Genomic DNA, 17,825 nt, shown 5'->3' with positions numbered 1-17,825 from the left:
CAACTAAATCATACCGTATCGCAGATATCAACTTCATCAACAAACGATTTAATTGATAATTCGATATGTAAATCAGAATTATTATTCTCACCGGTAAAGGAGTCTCATATCTCAGTTGACTCTTTGGATATGGATGCCTATCCCGAAGACGGTGACATCATATTAACTTGTAAGGCTAATAAGGATAATTATACAATAGCCTTTGAGGGTAGCGTTCTTTATTCCGATGATAGCTTCTATGGTAAGTTGTGTGCGAAAATAACTAAAAAATATTTGCTCTACTCAAATTTGAATTGCATGAATTATATATAATTCATTTGAAAATTTCATATTTTCAATTTTTCTCATTCTCATTTTAGCAGAGCCTAATGAAATTGCTTTGAAGAATAAACAAAATTGCATAAATTTGCATAGCAACTTGGATGACATTGTCAAGCGTAAATCCTTAGAAGTGTCAATGTCACGTTCTGAACAACCGCAAACGAATACACGTAACAGATTGCAAAAGAGTCATACCACACAACTTCAAAGGTAACAATAACGAGCGAATGAACGCATAAACGAATGTACAAAGTAATGTTTTATGTAAAAATTTTTTTATTGATTAACACTTAAAATTCATAACATTTTCTCAGTTAATAATTTACTTGTTACAACAACACGACTTTCATTAGAAGAAAATGACAAAAAAAAAAAAAAAAAGTCGTAACAATGTATTGAAATAGTATTAAGTGTTTGGAAACTAGAATATTAAAATACCCTCTTTCTCTTATTAGAAAATAATGTTATGCAATTGCAGATACACGATTTTTCGAGCAGGTCCTCACAACATCTGACACCACCATAAATACGGCTTCTGCATGGTATGCGTATTCATTTTTCGGAAATTAACTTGAAAGTGTTCTGAAGACATTACAATCAATTTTACTTTCACGGTACAAGGCCCAGGAGCCAGTTTACTTTTCTCGTTAAAGAGCTCTTGGACGATATCACAGACAAAAATGATAGCATGGAATTTTTGTGCTGATTCCTTTCGTATCGGGTTGAGCTTCTCGTTCAATGTTTTTGTGATACCATCGCTATTGAATACCATCAAGTTAAAGCCTTCCCATCAACCCAAAATGCAAATTCGATATTAAGCTTGCTGGATAATGGGAAACGTAAAGCGATCCCATATTTAAATGGAAGTTTGATTTGAAACCTCCCTACCAAGTTGTCTGATCAAAAAGAAAGAAGAAGAAAAAGGCTAAAAGTCTTTAATTCCAATCGCCCATATAATGGCTCGAATGTACAGATGTCTAGAAATGAATTTCTAATTACATGAAATGAATTGTGCGCCCTTTGGCGCATCTTAGTATTGATATGCGGTCACGATATAGTAAAGATTCTGTCATCTATTGAGTAATTCCTGAATTAACTGCACATCAGGTACGCCCAACACAACACGTTCTCAATGGCAGTCGTGCTCGGTCGCAGTATCTCAATAAATCTGATTCGACCATTTTGCATTTGCAAGTCGGACCGATACTTATTTTACCATAAATCAAATTTATTTCAAGCTTTGTTAACGTCATAATATCGAGATAACGACATGAAAACACCTTAACTAGTTTTTAAGTTTTTTGTTTTCGATTTAATCATATAAATAACCTTAATTTCCCCTTTAATAATACACTTTCGTATCATTGGAAAATTTAATTAAATACTTGCGTTTTCGTGCAGAATAATATTACAATTTACGTTATTCTCTGTCATAAGTATGCATGCCTGACATAGTTATTATTACGGATAGGGGTCATATCAATTGTCTTTCATTTAAATTGATTGTATCTATCTGTATTGTTTGTTCTCGCTTTTTTGCTTCTTCCGTTTTTTTTTTTTTTCTTTTCTATGACGTATAAAGAGAACGTGACAGTAGACTACTGATCGATATTAATCATAAGAGATTTGAAGAGGATTAATAAAATTTAAAAAAATGCCTGTATTTGTTTTTTTTTCTTTTACATTTTGCAAAGCCAAAGCCTTGAAAATTTCATTATACATGTGTTTCGTCTTTTGTTATAATTTTCATTATGCCTTCCGCTCTCTTTATCATCATCTAGATATCCATCAGGTAATAATAATACGGCTGAGACGATTACAATAATACGACCTCCTCTGCCAATAGGCCATGGCGGTGTTCGCAAATGCAGCAGTTTACCAAATTTAAGAGAGAGTAAAGATTTGATTATTCTTAATGAGAATCTGAGTGCGCGTCGTCGTGAAACGCCACAGAAATTGAATGTTTCACAGGCGATTAGCAGTTCAACGGTTGAGACCAATTTATGCGCGAAATCGCGAAATCTATTGCCAATGTGTCAGATGCCGATATCTTGTAGTTCGGTTAGTGGCTCTATTGATGAGCGTTTGAATGCCGAAAGCGGTCAATATCAGGCAATTCAAATGGGATTGGCCTCTGCTCAACGTTATCCGAAGCATAGATGTTGTTGTGGTGTAAATAATCAACCGGCTGGTTTAACTGCTTTGGGCTCACATCAATTGAAACAAGCGCACATTTCCGGCTCATCTTCGTCGGGCTCATCAAATCCTCCAGCCTTTAATCTAGTCAAATTGTTTATTAAGCAGAAGAGCAGCAATTGCTCTTTGGAGGATCAACCCAGCGCTCATACATGCATGGATGTGTCGTCAGGTTGTTGGCCATCTAGCGATGCGAATGGTTCGAGCAGTAGCTCATCGCTGGAGCAACGTTCACGTAAAAAAAGTATGAACGATTCGGGTAAAGGTTCGGCCTTAAGTAGGCATGAAGAAGAGGCTGATACCAAAAATTCGTCCACATTCCTTCTGGATGTTTCCGCGTCCACACCAAAGCAATCTACTCGTTCTCCAGGAGTGTTTCATGATAAAGATACCAGTTCGAGCTCTAGTGGTTCATTAACGGCCACAAATTCTCCTGCTCATCGCCGAAGAAATTTGATGCCGTTACGCAATCCCACTCTTAGTCATTTGGCAAATCAGCACAATACAAATTCTGGAACTAGCCTGCAGTCGTCAGATAATACTTCCGAACAGCTGACACAAGTCTTTATGTCGTCAATCGCATCAACCTCTTTGACTGAGCAAAATATCAAGGAACGTAAATTCAAAAATAACGGACGCCATGAAGGTGAAGCTTTGCAGCCCATTTCGAATGCCTCCAGTTCAGAAATGATTACTCGATCCATGCAAACTTCTTGCGGATCCTTGAGTACACGTAGCAGCCTTAGCGATCGCTTTCGTTGCGTGCCACCTTCATTTTTGGAAAAGCTTAATAATTTAGGCGAAGAACGACAAGCTCCCATTTATGTTATCTATCCAAATTATGCCCTTCCTGATTTAGGATTTGTTAAAAATTCTGCAACACCCGACGTTATATTTTCGCCTTTCAATTATAAAATGACTTTAGCTGGAGCAACTTCATCAAGTTCTCCAAATTCCTCTTTCAAAAAACGTTTCAATGTAATGGGTAGCAGCGAAGAAGGTGAAATTCTTATGACAATGGATTACAAACATGTTGTGGATTGGGCTTCACTAGTTACATTGCTACCCGTAGATTATCGGCGTCGTTTAAAACACATTCCAGAGGTTAATAGCGTACTAAAACAATTGGAAAGTGAACTTCCACAAAAACCATTATTTTGTTTAACACCGGCTGTAAGGCGTAATCGCCCGCATATCTGTGACTGTGCCCAGTACTTTCAAAAGGATCAACAAACCGAAGCTGCTGGTTCATCGAGTTCAGGGTCCAGTCAACAACCCAGCTCCGGCTATCGTGGTTCATCGACTTTGCTCACCGACTCCGATATGACGGAGAATGTATCTGGTGGCGGTGGTGGAGATCCATTGAAACCAATGTACGTTTATCAATATGAACAGCAACGAATGGATTCGGGTGCAGAAGTAAGTCCAAAAATTCACAGTACGCCTCAAGCTATGCCCAGGGGTATATTACGCAAAAGCTCTTCGGCGGTGCGTAATAAACGTAACTCTATGATCGAGCAAAGTCAACAGGCTAACTCTAAATTAAATAAAATAGAGAAGAGACGAAGTCTACAAGAACCACCATATCGTCAACAGGTCGGTTCAGCAGAGGAATTAAGTGAGGTTTTTGAAGAGGAGATAGGAACAGAAATCTACCCAAGCAGGGGACAACCCAAGGTTGAAAGACTGTCACGCAAAGATCTTGACGCTCGATTAAGAGCTGAAAATTTTCTTTCTTCTTTACCACGAAACGAATTGAAGTATTATGCTGAAATTGCAGCTATACTGGAGTCTTCCGAACACCAAGTTCAATATGATGCGGTTGCTTTGAAAAAAGAAGTCTCTCGCGTTCTTAGTCAACAAAAAAAGGTCTCATTTAATGATTTTAATGAATTACAAGAGAATGCTGAAGCTATTGCACCACTACATCAGTTACAGCAAGGGGATGCTAAACAACGTTTCGCTACACCACCGAATTCGCCCAATATCTCGATGGCATCCGGAGCGGCAGCTGCTTTACGTTTACAAAATATGAACACTAGAAATTGTTCGCAACGCGATGAGGCAGAAAGACGTAAACTGGAAAGTAATCGCTTTAAACGTTTACAAATCCAATGGGAACTAATGAGCAAAGAGTCGAGTATGTTAAAAGAGTTGGCAAATGCTCAGCAGACGAAGAGTGGTGCTTCGACACCTACTTCAGCAATTACAGCTAATGCGGCTTACAAATCACGTATACCTCGTCCAGTTAGTTATCCAGCGGGCAAGTAAGTACAGAAATATCATTTCTTTATACTATAGTAGTCTCCTTCTCCGGTAGATTCAATTAAATAAATATGGGACATATTTTATACTTGTTTAACATATTCAATACTACAATACATCACCCCAGCATTCTTGTATATATAATTTTAAATATATTTGATCTTATTTCTTATGTTTGTTTTTTTTTTTTTTTTTATGTACATATGTAAATGTGTATGTACATGAATTCAAATTAAATGATTTGTAAAAATAATTCATTTATTTCTTTTATTCTTTTTTATCTCTCGCTTTATCCACCATCCAACTACCATCCTATCATCCTTCTTGCCTTTGATTGGTTGATTGCATAAAATTTATACATAAAAAAACAAAAACAATTTCCGATTATTTTTTGCATGATATTATCTATGTGTATATAAATACATAATAATACAAAATAATCCATATGCAAAAATGTATACAATAAACTACACACACGTATGTCTTACAAAACTGTAGAAGAAAAAACGTTCAATATAGAACAACAACTGAGTGTAATAAATTAAATTCTGCTTTACCTAAACCTAAACCACAAAAATCTACTATTTCTCCGCAAAATGCTAGAATAACCATTCAAGCAGATAATAAAGCAAAAACAACTAGATCGCCTAGTCGTATTGTGCCACCGAAACGTTACAGTGTGAATCTAACATCAGCGGCAACATCTCCCTCGACACCCACCACCACTCCGGCGGGTATACCCGGTGTCAGAGCAAGAACGCCTAATAGCAGAGTTGCGGTAACAGCTCCAAATACACCCAAAAGAAGAGTACAATCGCCAAGGTATTTAAAATAGAAACTATTTTGTTATGTTATTTATACCATGGTTGAGATCAAATTGGCTATGAAGAATGAAATAATCTTATTCCCGGAATAAGATTAACTAAATTGAATGAAGTTTTATTTATTAAGCAAAGAGAAGATAATCTTCTTCGGGCTTTTATAGTACAGACGGCAAGTAATGGACGTTATTGAAATTGATTGATGAACAAATCGATTGCGATAATCGCAATAAGTATCTCATAATAATCTTTGATTGATATTGCAATGGATTATAAGCTAGGGGTAAGATAAGATAGGAGAAAGCTATAAGCGGAAAAGGCTAACCGAAATGTAGTTACAGATCAGATGATAGATGATTTTCGCTGACAAGGGAACAATTTATAAGGAGCTGTAAATAGAAAAAAGGGAAAGAATTGTAGTGGATCACACACACACGCACGCTAATAAACATCCTGCAACACTTTACTTAATACAGTTGTATTGATGTAACGATTTTTTATAAAGAGGCGTTTCATGGGGAGTGATCGTAAAAGTTTTCCGATTCTAGTCATGTTCAATAGCATTCGCTCTTAGGTTCAAACGCAACAGTGCATCCAACTTAAAAATTTTAAAAACTACCATCTGCAGATTGAAAACAAGAATAAAAAGCGGACAGACACACGGACACAACCTTAGATCAATCTAGAAAATGATTCTGAAGCAACTATTTCCAGTACTCGCTTTTTGCGCCCACGCGGGTGTAGCCAATTTCATAAAACGTGTCCAAAAAAATCACCCGTAGCTTGGAGACAAGAATAGAAGATGTTCAAACGACCAGAATCTCTTTCTGCATTGATCGGTGTAATAAAAGGTACGTCTCGCTCATAAGCTGAATATACACTTGCACCACAAATGTTGTAGGATATAAAAAGGGAAGGGTCGGTTTGTATAATTATGTTACAATTGAGTAAAAATCAAAGAAGAGAAAACTATTTCGATACCAATTTCATAAAGGAACACTTTGAATTGTGTCAATATTTGGAAAGATTGAGCAAATGTGAATATGTTAAATTTCTTTCGCTTAGTTTTCAGAGCAATTGAAAATGTTTTTGATTATTGTACGGTTTGCTTGAGATGATATGTATGTAAAATTACGCTTGTAAGACGATTATAATTTCTGTATCTATATCTTCGTAAATTGCTAAATATCACTCTTTCATTTCAGAACTATACCCCGGATACGATAAGCTGAAGTATTAGCAGACGAGACGAGAGTCTTTTTTTTCTTTTTTTACTCAATAAAACACATGGTGTAACCAATCATTCATAATGGCGAAGGATACAAACAAAACTAACCAACCAATTAGTCAAATGCTTATAGAACTTAATTATAAGTGTTAATACATATTAATAATACATAAAAGCATACAAAAAAAAAAGTAAAGTTGTAAAAAAAAAAAATTGAACATTTATAGGCTGCAGGAAAAAAAAAAAAATTCAGTACATTATTTTGCTATACATATATATAAATATACATATATATATATATATATATATAGAATTGTAAATTAATTTCATATTTTATTACAACCAACCATCACCATTATCGCCAAATGACTTACAATAGAATGAAATCATCATTATTTCTTCACAGCTCCCCTGATATTATGACCAAAAAAACGCCAATTTGTAGATAAGTTTATAACTATTGCTGATATATAGAATGTAAAGAAAATTACACTTTCTTTGTTTTTTTTTTTCATTTTTTTTTTCTTTTAAATATATGTTAAAATCTAGATAACTACTAAACTTTTGTTTTGAAAGTTTTGTAAATCGTTTTTGTTGCAATATTTTCTGGTATAGAAAACGAAGTCAAAATGAACGTAAATCAGTAAAACATGGATAAGTTTGTATAAAAAATAAAAAAAAAAAAAATTACAAAAATAAATCAGTAAATAACAACAACAACAACAAAAACTGATAAATATATATTATATGATAAAACATTTTCTATAGAATAGAATTTAAAGACCCTTTAAAATTTACATACAATCCCGAGTTGTTGTAATTATATTAATGCATTAAAAACAAAAAAAAAAAAACAAAAAAAAATGCTTCAGAAAAACAAAAGCATTTACTATAAAAAATTCGAGCTCAACCCATTAACAAAACAAAAAAAAAAACTAAAACAAAAATGCGATTAATAAAAGCAATTTGTTGCTTCAAAAAATAATTGCTTAATTAATAACTTCTTTACTTCACATTCAAAAAAGTTTTTTAATTTATGTTTTAGAAATATTATCTATCATATTTAAATATTTTTATTAAACATTTTCATAATTTTTGATCAATTTTAACAACTACCGTCTTTATCGCTTTCGCTCTCTCTCTCTCTCTCTCTCCTTATGTCCACTTCCTCTATTTCTCCTCCCCTATCTCTAAGATGTGACTCCATTTTTACATTATAAACACATTTAATTTTCTAAATAAATTAATAAAGGAATTTAAAACTTAAAAACAAAAATTTTATGATTGTGTGAACCGCATGCACTCACTCATTTGCGGATGTGTTAAATAAATATTTACTTATGAACTTTTTACTTTCATTTTATTTTCTTTAAAAGAAAAATTAAAATATTTCGCTTAATGATAATTTTAGTTTTCCATAAAAGGCTATACTTTACATAACAAAGTATTAGGGATGGTTTGCTATTTCATTTTTGTATATTATTTTGCACATATGTGCATACGATGTGTGTTCAAAAGAAAGGTGACATTTTTTATTAATTTCGAAAAATATTTATTCATGAATATCGATTTTGTCCCCTTGAAAGTAATCCCTCCTTGGATATACTTAAGTATACTTGTGCCAGCCAATGGTCGAAGCACTTCAGATATGCGTTTTTTGGTATGGTCTTGAGCTTTTCCAGAGATGCAGGGCAACACTGCATTCGCTTTATGGGTCTTTTCAGTTTAGATAAGAGGAAAAAGCGCAAGGGGCCAAGTTGGCTGAGACATGATTACATGAAGTTGTTTTTGGCCCAAAAATTCCGAACAAGAAATGACGTGTGAATTGGCGTATTGTCGTGATGCAATATCCATAATTTGTTGTTCCAGAATTTCGGGCGTTTTTTTATTATGTTTCACGCAAACGTCGCATAACTTTAAAGTAATATTCCTACGACCTTCTGGCAAGAGCTTCACAATTATTTTCCTCACCGTTTCAACGTTTTTATCGGTTGAAGAGCTCCTACCATTTGTAAGCATTTTTTTTCCTCAAAGTAAACTCGCCACATGCCAACATATCTTGAGCACATGCGCACTAACGTAACGAAAAAAAAAAATTACGAGAATCGAATTTACGTAGTTCACGAAATTTGAAAGGTCACCTTTTTTTTAAAACGCCAATGTTAGATATAATGCAAACCGGGTCAGTATATTTTTTTTAGAACAAACCATTGTATAAGAAAAGCAGTGTCAGCTAAGTGGTGCTTTTCTTTGCTAGTTAGCTACAATCACTGTAAAGAGCTTAGGTATATAAAAAAGGAATTTTGAGTTACATACTTATTTTGCGTAAGATTTGTTGTTTGCTTGTTTTTTAGATATCTCCAAAAAGAACTCAGTCTAGGTCTGTCAGATCTATTTTAATTTTAGAAGTCCTTGACGTTTAAATGTTTCTTGTTTAAATCTATTTATTATTTCATAACTATTCCGTCGCCTTCCAAGTAATTCCCGCAAATACAATACAACTTACGCCAAGGTTTTATCTAATCCTCGAAACCATTGTGATAGTCGGATTCTGAATGGCCTTCAAAGCCTTCCTCGATTTCACTTTTATTTAGTCAAAACAGTGTACTCGACGTGGTCTTGTGAGTTTAGAGGATAGAGGCACAATTTATGTGGGAATGTTGCTAAGCTAAGCAAAACCTTTCCCTAGCCAACCTAGATCGCATAAGTTCTTTCTTGACTAGAAGAGCTCATTTCTCCTGAGACTAGATTGGACCAGGAATCTTTTCAGGTAGCGCAGGTCTTTCCTGGAGCATAGCTCGCCAGCTTCTTTCTATCAAGCAATGCTACCTTACCCTAGTAAGGCTATTCAGTTTTTGGAACGGCAGCAATCATTTCATTTCATTATTCATTATCCGGTCATTGTTCATACAGTATTCTATCCTAATTAAAACTGTGTGTAGTTTCCTATTTATCGTTCTGATCATTGACGGGGGAATCAAAACAAGTTTTCTTTAACAAATTATCCAAATTATATGTATATCTAGAAGGATATCCAAATGTAAATTATCAGAGCTTCTGTTTATGGAAATGTCGATTAAATAAAGTAGTAAACCTTCCTTTTAATTTTTAAATAGAAGAAACTCTCATTCTAGAACTCTTTTTTTTATGACTGGCAACGATTAAAACAAATAATTATATATGTATTTTTCTAAATGGATTTGTCTATGTCCCCATGTCTATGAAAGTCGTAGAAATTGATATCGAAAGTTGAGACTATACACACAGATTGAACAGACAACAAACGAAAGAAATGGGAATTTGTCAGTTAAATGGCTCAAGACAAAGTTAGATTACTCCAGTCTATGTTAATATAATGTGAGAGCCCAAGACGAACGTTGTTAGCATAATTCCACTCGGCGCATAGCATGATGCTCGTTACTCTTGGCTAGTGATAATATCACAGTTATGACCATCGAACCGTTAGCTAGCTGCTTTCAAATCGTTTCTTTCGAGACATTTTGAAAATAATTTATTGCGCAAATCACGCTGTCTATCCTTTCGAGCTTAAAATGAAATAAAATATTCTGAATTAACCAAGAAAGGTTTAATATTTTAATCAACACCAATCCCTTTGGAAATCACTCTGTGATTTTCTTTTATAATTGTACATTAACATTAGCACTAGCCAAGGAAAATTCGTATAAATATGCGAATTCTTAAAAGATTAAAGTACGTAGAGATCTGCTGCAAGGAAAGTAATTCTCATATATAGGTGAAGTTAGATAAACTTATCAGTTAAGGGTTAACATCACGGCGTTGCATCTTTCGTCTTTTTGCTAAGTTTACCTGCAATATTTATGCAAAAATGATAGAAAAAGATAAATTGTAGGGGGTCGCTTGAATGGACTAAATAACCTGGTAAATACACAACATATAGATAACTTGGTAAGAAAATTGACTTTGACTGGTTCGGAATTTTTTATGTCCACAGCTTTTATCTTAAACGAGACTAAACCTTCTTTAACGTACTCTATAATATTGGCTGGACCGGGCCGATTTTTTCCATTCCCTAAAATATAGCGAGATGTGGCAAGAGAAAATCCCATTCTTTTTTTTTCTTTCGAAAACTGTGGTGATCTGAGTTTATGTTGCACTATGCATAAGTTCTTCGATGATTTGGATTGAAGCTTCCAACAGTTTTGTTGAATTTGAAGCTGATATCTTCATGTTTGCGACTGGGAGAATGTTTGGAACATAGACTACATAGAAAAACAGATATACTGGAGGAGCGACGAGACGGATATGCTTAGTCGGTTTAAATGAAGAATATATATATATTTTATGGAGCCTCTGAAGCATACTTCTAAGTGTTGCAAGCCATGCTTGGGTGATGGGTTCAAAAAGCATATGTAAGTAAACATTTTGAAGATAACTCATCCGCATGTGTATTAAATCAAATGTATTGTGCTCAGACAGCGCAGATCACTACTTGAAACTTGCGACTTTATTGTACTATTAGAAGCACCAATTTTTATCTGACTACCTTGAAATTCGACCCGTAAATTCTCTGTAAGATAAGAAGAGTGAAGAATTGAAGGATTTTTTCGTTAAAAAATATTCATTTCGCTCTTCTATGTGTGAAATTCTTACGTAGATAGTATGAAAAGAAAGTAGCAGGACCTGCCAGGAATAATTTTGTTTTTGAAGATTCTGAAAACAAATTTTAACACGAGCTTAACGAATTCAATTTAAAGTAGCCCTTAAATCTTAAACTCTTAAATTAAAGGCCTTGTAAGTTTGTAATCTTTATCGTTTTTAAATCGACTTAAAAAAATGACTTTAATTTTAATGAATGCAAGGTGATATTACAGACAGCAAAAACTTGGAAAAATAAAACTTTACCGGTTAATTAACAGGAGTCGTTTAAATGGCAAATTCCTCGAATTATTTCTGCAAATTAAATCTCTAAAGCGATCGAATCTTTTTTACCCGCCATCTATATCTCAAAAGAAAAATTAATTTTTAATATTTTATAAAAATATATTTTAGTTAAGTGGAGTTGCCTAAGCTTCACTTTTTTTTTATAGAAGCACATAGAGATAAATTTTGAGTTTAAAAAACACAAGTAATTTCAGGCTACGTTGCATTGCACGCTTGTCCTTTGGCCAATGGAAGCTAATGACTTTATTTTTACGATTACGCGGATGTTCGCCAAAAACGGACACATAGAGGGACATAGTCAAACAGACAAACAGACAGGCAGGCAGGCAGGCAAACAGTCAGATCGACATGCTTAGGTCAATTCAGTATTTGATGCTGACCAAAAAAACCATACATACGTTTTCGGGTGTATGGAGCTTCCTTTTGGGTGTTGCAAACGTTTTGACATAATGCGCTTTGGACGATGGATATAAATGAATAAATGAATCAAAAACTAAAGATAATCTCAATTAGCCTACGGCTATGCAGTTTCGTATTAATCGATTCAAGGTGATGAATATTGAAGCTTCCTCTCGCAAAGGCTTATATACACAAAGGTTTTGTTTTTTGTCTTTTTTTTTTTTTTTTTTTTTTGTTAAACAACAAACTAATATAAAACAGAATTCTCTTAAATACACAACTCATTACCCTATAAGTATATATACATATAAATGCATATACATATTAACATATTTTGGAAAAATAAGAAGAAACTTCATTTCAAAATGTATAAAAAAAAAATAAAATAAAATTTTAATTTAAATCAACATATTATTATATACATCTCATATAAATTCATATTAAAATATATCTAATAATGACATTAAACAAATATTAATAAATATTAATAAAAAAAAAAATATCAATAAAAAAATGTCTTGAGAAAATAATTATACAAAAAGTGTTTTTAAATGAGAAAAACAAAAAAAAAAAAAAAACGAGAGAAACGAAACGTTTCTTATTCACACGTTAGTTATTTGATCAAATTAAAAGGCAATGGAGAACACAGTTCAGCAATATTGTTCGCTTGGCATGCTTAAGCTAGCCTAACTTTGCTTATGCTGGCTTAACTTCCCTACGTTTTTCATGACAATTTCAAATAAAATTTTAAAAACAGTTCCTTTTAATTTATTGGTTTGAATTTATGTTCATTTAACCTTATACGATTATCGGACCAAAAAAAAAAAATTAAAAAAGATTTAAAAAAAATTTATTATAATAGATAAAGATGAGAATGAAAGGCGAAATATCTTCAGGCACAACTTGGCTTACATGAAAGCGAATAATTAACAACAACAATAAAGGTAGCACATTAATTTGGGACAAAGTTATTAACAACACCACGAAGAAGAAGCATTGACAAAACTTTTAATTTGCTTTTGTTATTATTCGCTATGAACTCGAATGTGTTTTATTTTTGTTTGATTAGCTGATTTTATGAGAAGCAAATAAACTTAGGCAAGCTTTGCATAAATCCATAAATGAGGGCACACCTTTTTCAAGACGCGCACATTCTGACAGACAAAAACTAAACCAAGTACGGGAACAATTGGGAACACTTTTATGTAAGATAAGTTCTTTAATTCTTATATTTAATAAATTGCAGTATTCAACCGCCACCAACTTGGATTACAAATTTGATCTAAGCCCTAAATCGCACTAGTAAAGACTGTTGCAACAGCAAGCGGCACTTTCTCTGGAATGTGAACACACTTTCACGAAGCTTCAAAATCTGAACCGATAAACGTATATTGTTGTCTTACTATTTATTACACGTAGTACTAATTAGTCTCATTTTTTAATGTCAAACAAATTAAGTTTTTATATATATTAGACAGTTCCTATTTGCGAATATATATATATATTGTTTTATTTCTTCCATACTGTAATTTTTACATCCAATAAGAAAATAAAGAAAAATTTAATAAAAAAAATCAGAAATATTTACTTGAATTTGAAATTAATTTAAATGAATAATACAATATAATAGGTGTGCCAATAAGTGCTTTGTGTTTAAAATGGGTGCTTTATTTCTTTCGAAATTTTTGGATTTCTTAGATGCACTAGTTTCCCTTGTTTGCAAGCTTTTAGCCAGTGTATAGCAAAGTTTGAAGAGATGGATGTCAACCAGCCTTTAGGCCATTGCACATTACTACTAACAAAAAACCCAGTTGAAGTTATGGAAATGAATAAGTTGGTTTAGAGTGCAGGATTAATCACGTCAAGTCTTTCGTGGTGTCGCATGCATTCCAACAAACTTGATATACTTTTAATACAAAAGAGTACAATAGATCTTTTAAGTCCCTGTACAGATTGCCCGCACATTTAATAACGATGTTACAAGTTATGTAGGGTATAATTAATAATAACACCAGAACTTATTCCGTCTTTGTGCGTATATAAAAAAACATAGTTAACTTTGTTCTTTCGTGACTTATATCAAATATTAAAAAAAAAAAAAAAAAAAAAACATTCCCAAAACTTACATCATCACCATCTATATCATAAACTTGTTTTTAGCCTTAAAGCTTTTATTATCTTAATCCTCGGTAATTGGAAATCGTCGCGCTTACCGCAAAGAAAAAGTCTATTTTCCTTAATCTGCACACAAACCAAAATTAAGTTATATGAAAGGTAAAAAAAATAAACTAAACAATAAAAAGAAGAATATTATCTCAGTGCAAGTTCTTGCCTCGCTGAGTTAAGATCTAAATTTTAATATTTCCTTCAGTGAATAACAGTTAACTGTTTCATTGGCAACCCGTTTATATGTGTTCAATTGATAAAGGTTTGGCTGTAATACGAAGTTTGAGTGCTGTTTTCTCGTTGATGCAGGCAAAAGGATGCAAAATCATGATACAGAAAAACAATTAATTCCCTATGCGGTCAAAAATTGCGAACGATTTATTTCGTATACCAAGATAGTTCACACTGTACGCTGACCTATCGACAAAAACTTTTAAGATGTACTTTTTCATTTAATATTGCTTTTAAATTCATTTATTATAATTTAATCTCAGCTTCGGATGAAGAACAGCAAATATGGAAGATTTACAAGATGCGTAGTCACGAAGTAGGAACCAAGAAGGGAGCAGAAGATTAAGAAAGTGCACAGTCGCAGGGTACAAATCAAGAAAGGATCACTAATCAAAAAACAAGGCTTACAAGGCGCACGGTCACAAGAAACAAGCGAAGTGCAAACAAATAAGCAGAGAACTTGGCGAAACACAACATTTTCCTTCTCTTCCGTGTCGCTTTCTGGTAGAATGGATTTTTTAATTTAGTAATACTTTTCATATTCATATGCACTCAAACTTAATTTCATATGCAGGTTTACAACTTTTGAAAGATTTTATATGGAAAGCTGTGGACCTATGCCCACATGAAGCGCTGTCTCAAAATCGGATGTGGATGATTGTGGTTCCATAAAGTTGTAGTACTTAACTTCCACGACAACCGTTTATTTTTCTTCCTCATTTATGAAATATTACATTTGCTAAGAATAAGAAAATGAAATTACACTTATGCATATATTACAAATAAAATGACAAAATAAACGATTTATTTCAGGACTTATTTTAATCTGTGTCACAGAGATTGGAATAATTCTTAAAAGCTTTATAAATTAAAGGGAATGCGATGGAGAGTTATTTCCGTTTTCTCAAAACGTTTGCATCGCGAAGAACAAGAAGAAGAAATAGTTATGGGTTTATGCCTTCTTGCCTTAAGGAACTCCAAGTACAAATTTAATATATACATATTTTTAGCTTATGTATTAATCAAACATACAGCATAACATAATTTCATGTAACTATTTTTATATTTTGATTTTCAATTATCATCACATAAAAAGTGGATTATATACAAGAAAGATGACAGAAAAGGTTGAAAAAAGAGGAAAACTTACTTCATCACCGTTCTACAAACTATTCATAATTTTCAGAAAAAGGATGCGATGGAAAACTTGCGCACTCTTTAGGTTTTTTACGAGTAAAAACTAGCTTTCTTGAAAGGTGATGTATGCTTTATTAAAGTGTTAGCAATTCTCATTGTAATGTTATTGCAAAGCAAAAGATAAGAGATGAAAAAACATTGAGATCAATTGTAGACAGTTTTCATTGCAAAGAGAATGAGTAGGAATTGATTTTGCACTAGTTAATCTTACTAGTTGTGAAGCGGACATTGGCAAAATATTGGCAAATTGTTTAGTTTGTAGGAAACTAATTCTTTTCCATAATTTTTACAAAAGGATAAATTAAACATTTTTCACTTAATTAAAAAAGCATATTAAATACATAAATCGAAACTTTACGCATTCTTCGGATGTTTCGCAAGTAAACAAACTAGTTTTTTTGACACATGTTCTGTGCTCTTTTCAAATTTTAGCAAATTTTATACTGGCTAAGAGAGTAAAAACAAATAGAATGCTTTGCAAGTTATTACAAAGGCAATGAGATCAACTGCAGAGCGGAAAGTAAGAGTAAAGAGAGCGAGATAGGAATTGATTTCGCTGCATTGGTTACTTTCACTAGTTATCTAGCGAGCATTGGGTATATGCTTCATCTTCTTCTTTCCCTCTAGTTGCTTAGAAAAGAGAATTGATTGGGTTATAGAAAAAAAAGAGTATTTTTCATTGTTTTGTTGCCGAAATAATAATTATCTTTAAAGCGAATTCAAATTTTAAAAGGGAAATCTTACATTCTTAAAAGCGCAAGGAATTGTTTTTATTGTTAAATCACTCTCACAAAGAAAAAAATAATAATTATACTAGCATAACATACGCGAATTGCAAGCGTTCATATTTGTATATAACTTCTTTCTTTTTGTCTATATCTGACAATATCGTTGAAATAAAAGGTTAAAAGGATTCCAAACATGTGCTTATTCGAGACCCGTCTGACAGATATACGCAAGCAAAAACAGTGTATAATAAATAAAAATACAGACATAAAATTGACTTTTGGACTCGACAATTTTTATGTCTTTCATATTGCTAAAGTAATGTATATGGTCACAGCGTTGGGTGCAAGCGTTTCAGCAGATGTATGTAATCAAAAGAATTATGTTTGATGCCTCGGAACAGTTTACTCTAGTACCAGTGGTCCTTGAATGCTCTATTTATCGGAAAAGTCAATTATCGCCAGCTTTTTACTATTTTGAAGTGTTTGTAAAATCTTTTCATGTTAGCAAAAACACTCTAAGCCGTAAAATTCAAGACCTTAATCTAGTAAAATACCACCTAAAGCTCCTAGAAGAAATTCTTTGCCATTCGACATTTGCCCCGAAAAAAAAGACTGAACTCTCCTCTTCCGAGCAATTTCTACGCATAGAATATTTTCCACAAAAATAAGCAGATAAAGATCTTATGAAGCCAACTGACGTCCACTTTCAAGTTAACACCTAGGTGCCAGAGGTAATTACGATGGCTATGCCCGACACTCTTTCTCGTTAATTTTGTCTTTACATACATCAACTAAACGTGATTAATTCAATTAAAGAAAGCGGAAGGAAAAAAGATCTGCGAATAGTTTACAATTCTTAATCGTATCCCTCGGCCAATAAAAGACCGAAGAAGGTAAATATGTGTAAGCAATTTGACACGACTATTTCCGCTGTCGCTATTTTCAAATCGTCTTGGGACCCGCATATAAGTCAATCTATTTCCACCCTATCATTTTACTTTTGAAAAACGACAAGATTCATTCTTGTAACCCTTGCTATTTGAAATGCTTTAGTATTTTTAGTCTGATAAAGATTTTTTCTCAAATCTTACCTACGGATACGAGAAGACAGTGATAAGATAAGACAGATCTACTAGACGTTATAGATAGGAAATATTTCCATTTAATAGGATTTCAATTGTTTATCTTTCAAATGGAACGAATGACGACTACACAGTCAGCAATAAAGCAATATGAAAAGAGAGAGAGGGAGAGAAATTTTTACATTACGTTATGATTTATTGAAATCTATGATATTTTGTTGTTGTTGATTGGTAACTGCACTCATTAATTGTGATTTTGAAAAACTAG

General features: G+C 33.1%; 1 protein-coding gene and 1 long non-coding RNA gene across 3 annotated transcripts in view; both read left to right on the top strand.

The window, feature by feature from the left end:
* Positions 1–7,022, top strand: part of LOC119641914 — a 12,235-nt gene extending 5,213 nt beyond the window's left edge. Inside the window, exons 2-6 of one of the 2 annotated variants that reach the window (XM_038040833.1) lie at positions 1–241; positions 360–531; positions 2,103–4,784; positions 5,386–5,604; positions 6,809–7,022. The exon at positions 1–241 is cut by the window's left edge and continues 1,634 nt beyond it. In XM_038040833.1, the coding sequence (XP_037896761.1) occupies positions 1–241; positions 360–531; positions 2,103–4,784; positions 5,386–5,604; positions 6,809–6,830 (3,336 nt within the window). In that variant the 3' untranslated portion in view covers positions 6,831–7,022. Of the gene's footprint in view, positions 242–359; positions 532–2,102; positions 4,785–5,280; positions 5,605–6,808 lie in introns of both variants that reach the window. The other variant, XM_038040832.1, reaches the window with a different exon arrangement.
* Positions 5,611–6,230, top strand: LOC119641921. The gene is made up of 2 exons (XR_005247910.1): positions 5,611–5,886; positions 5,950–6,230. It is a non-coding gene; the product is annotated as an uncharacterized LOC119641921 (long non-coding RNA).
* Positions 7,023–17,825: the final 10,803 nt, after the last annotated feature.

Source organism: Glossina fuscipes, unplaced genomic scaffold (genome assembly GCF_014805625.2).
Source record: "Glossina fuscipes isolate IAEA_lab_2018 unplaced genomic scaffold, Yale_Gfus_2 197, whole genome shotgun sequence".
In the NCBI taxonomy this organism is placed as follows: domain Eukaryota; kingdom Metazoa; phylum Arthropoda; class Insecta; order Diptera; family Glossinidae; genus Glossina; species Glossina fuscipes.
The sequence above is the reverse complement of the archived record's forward strand: the minus strand, read 5'-3'. Positions and strand labels throughout refer to the sequence as shown.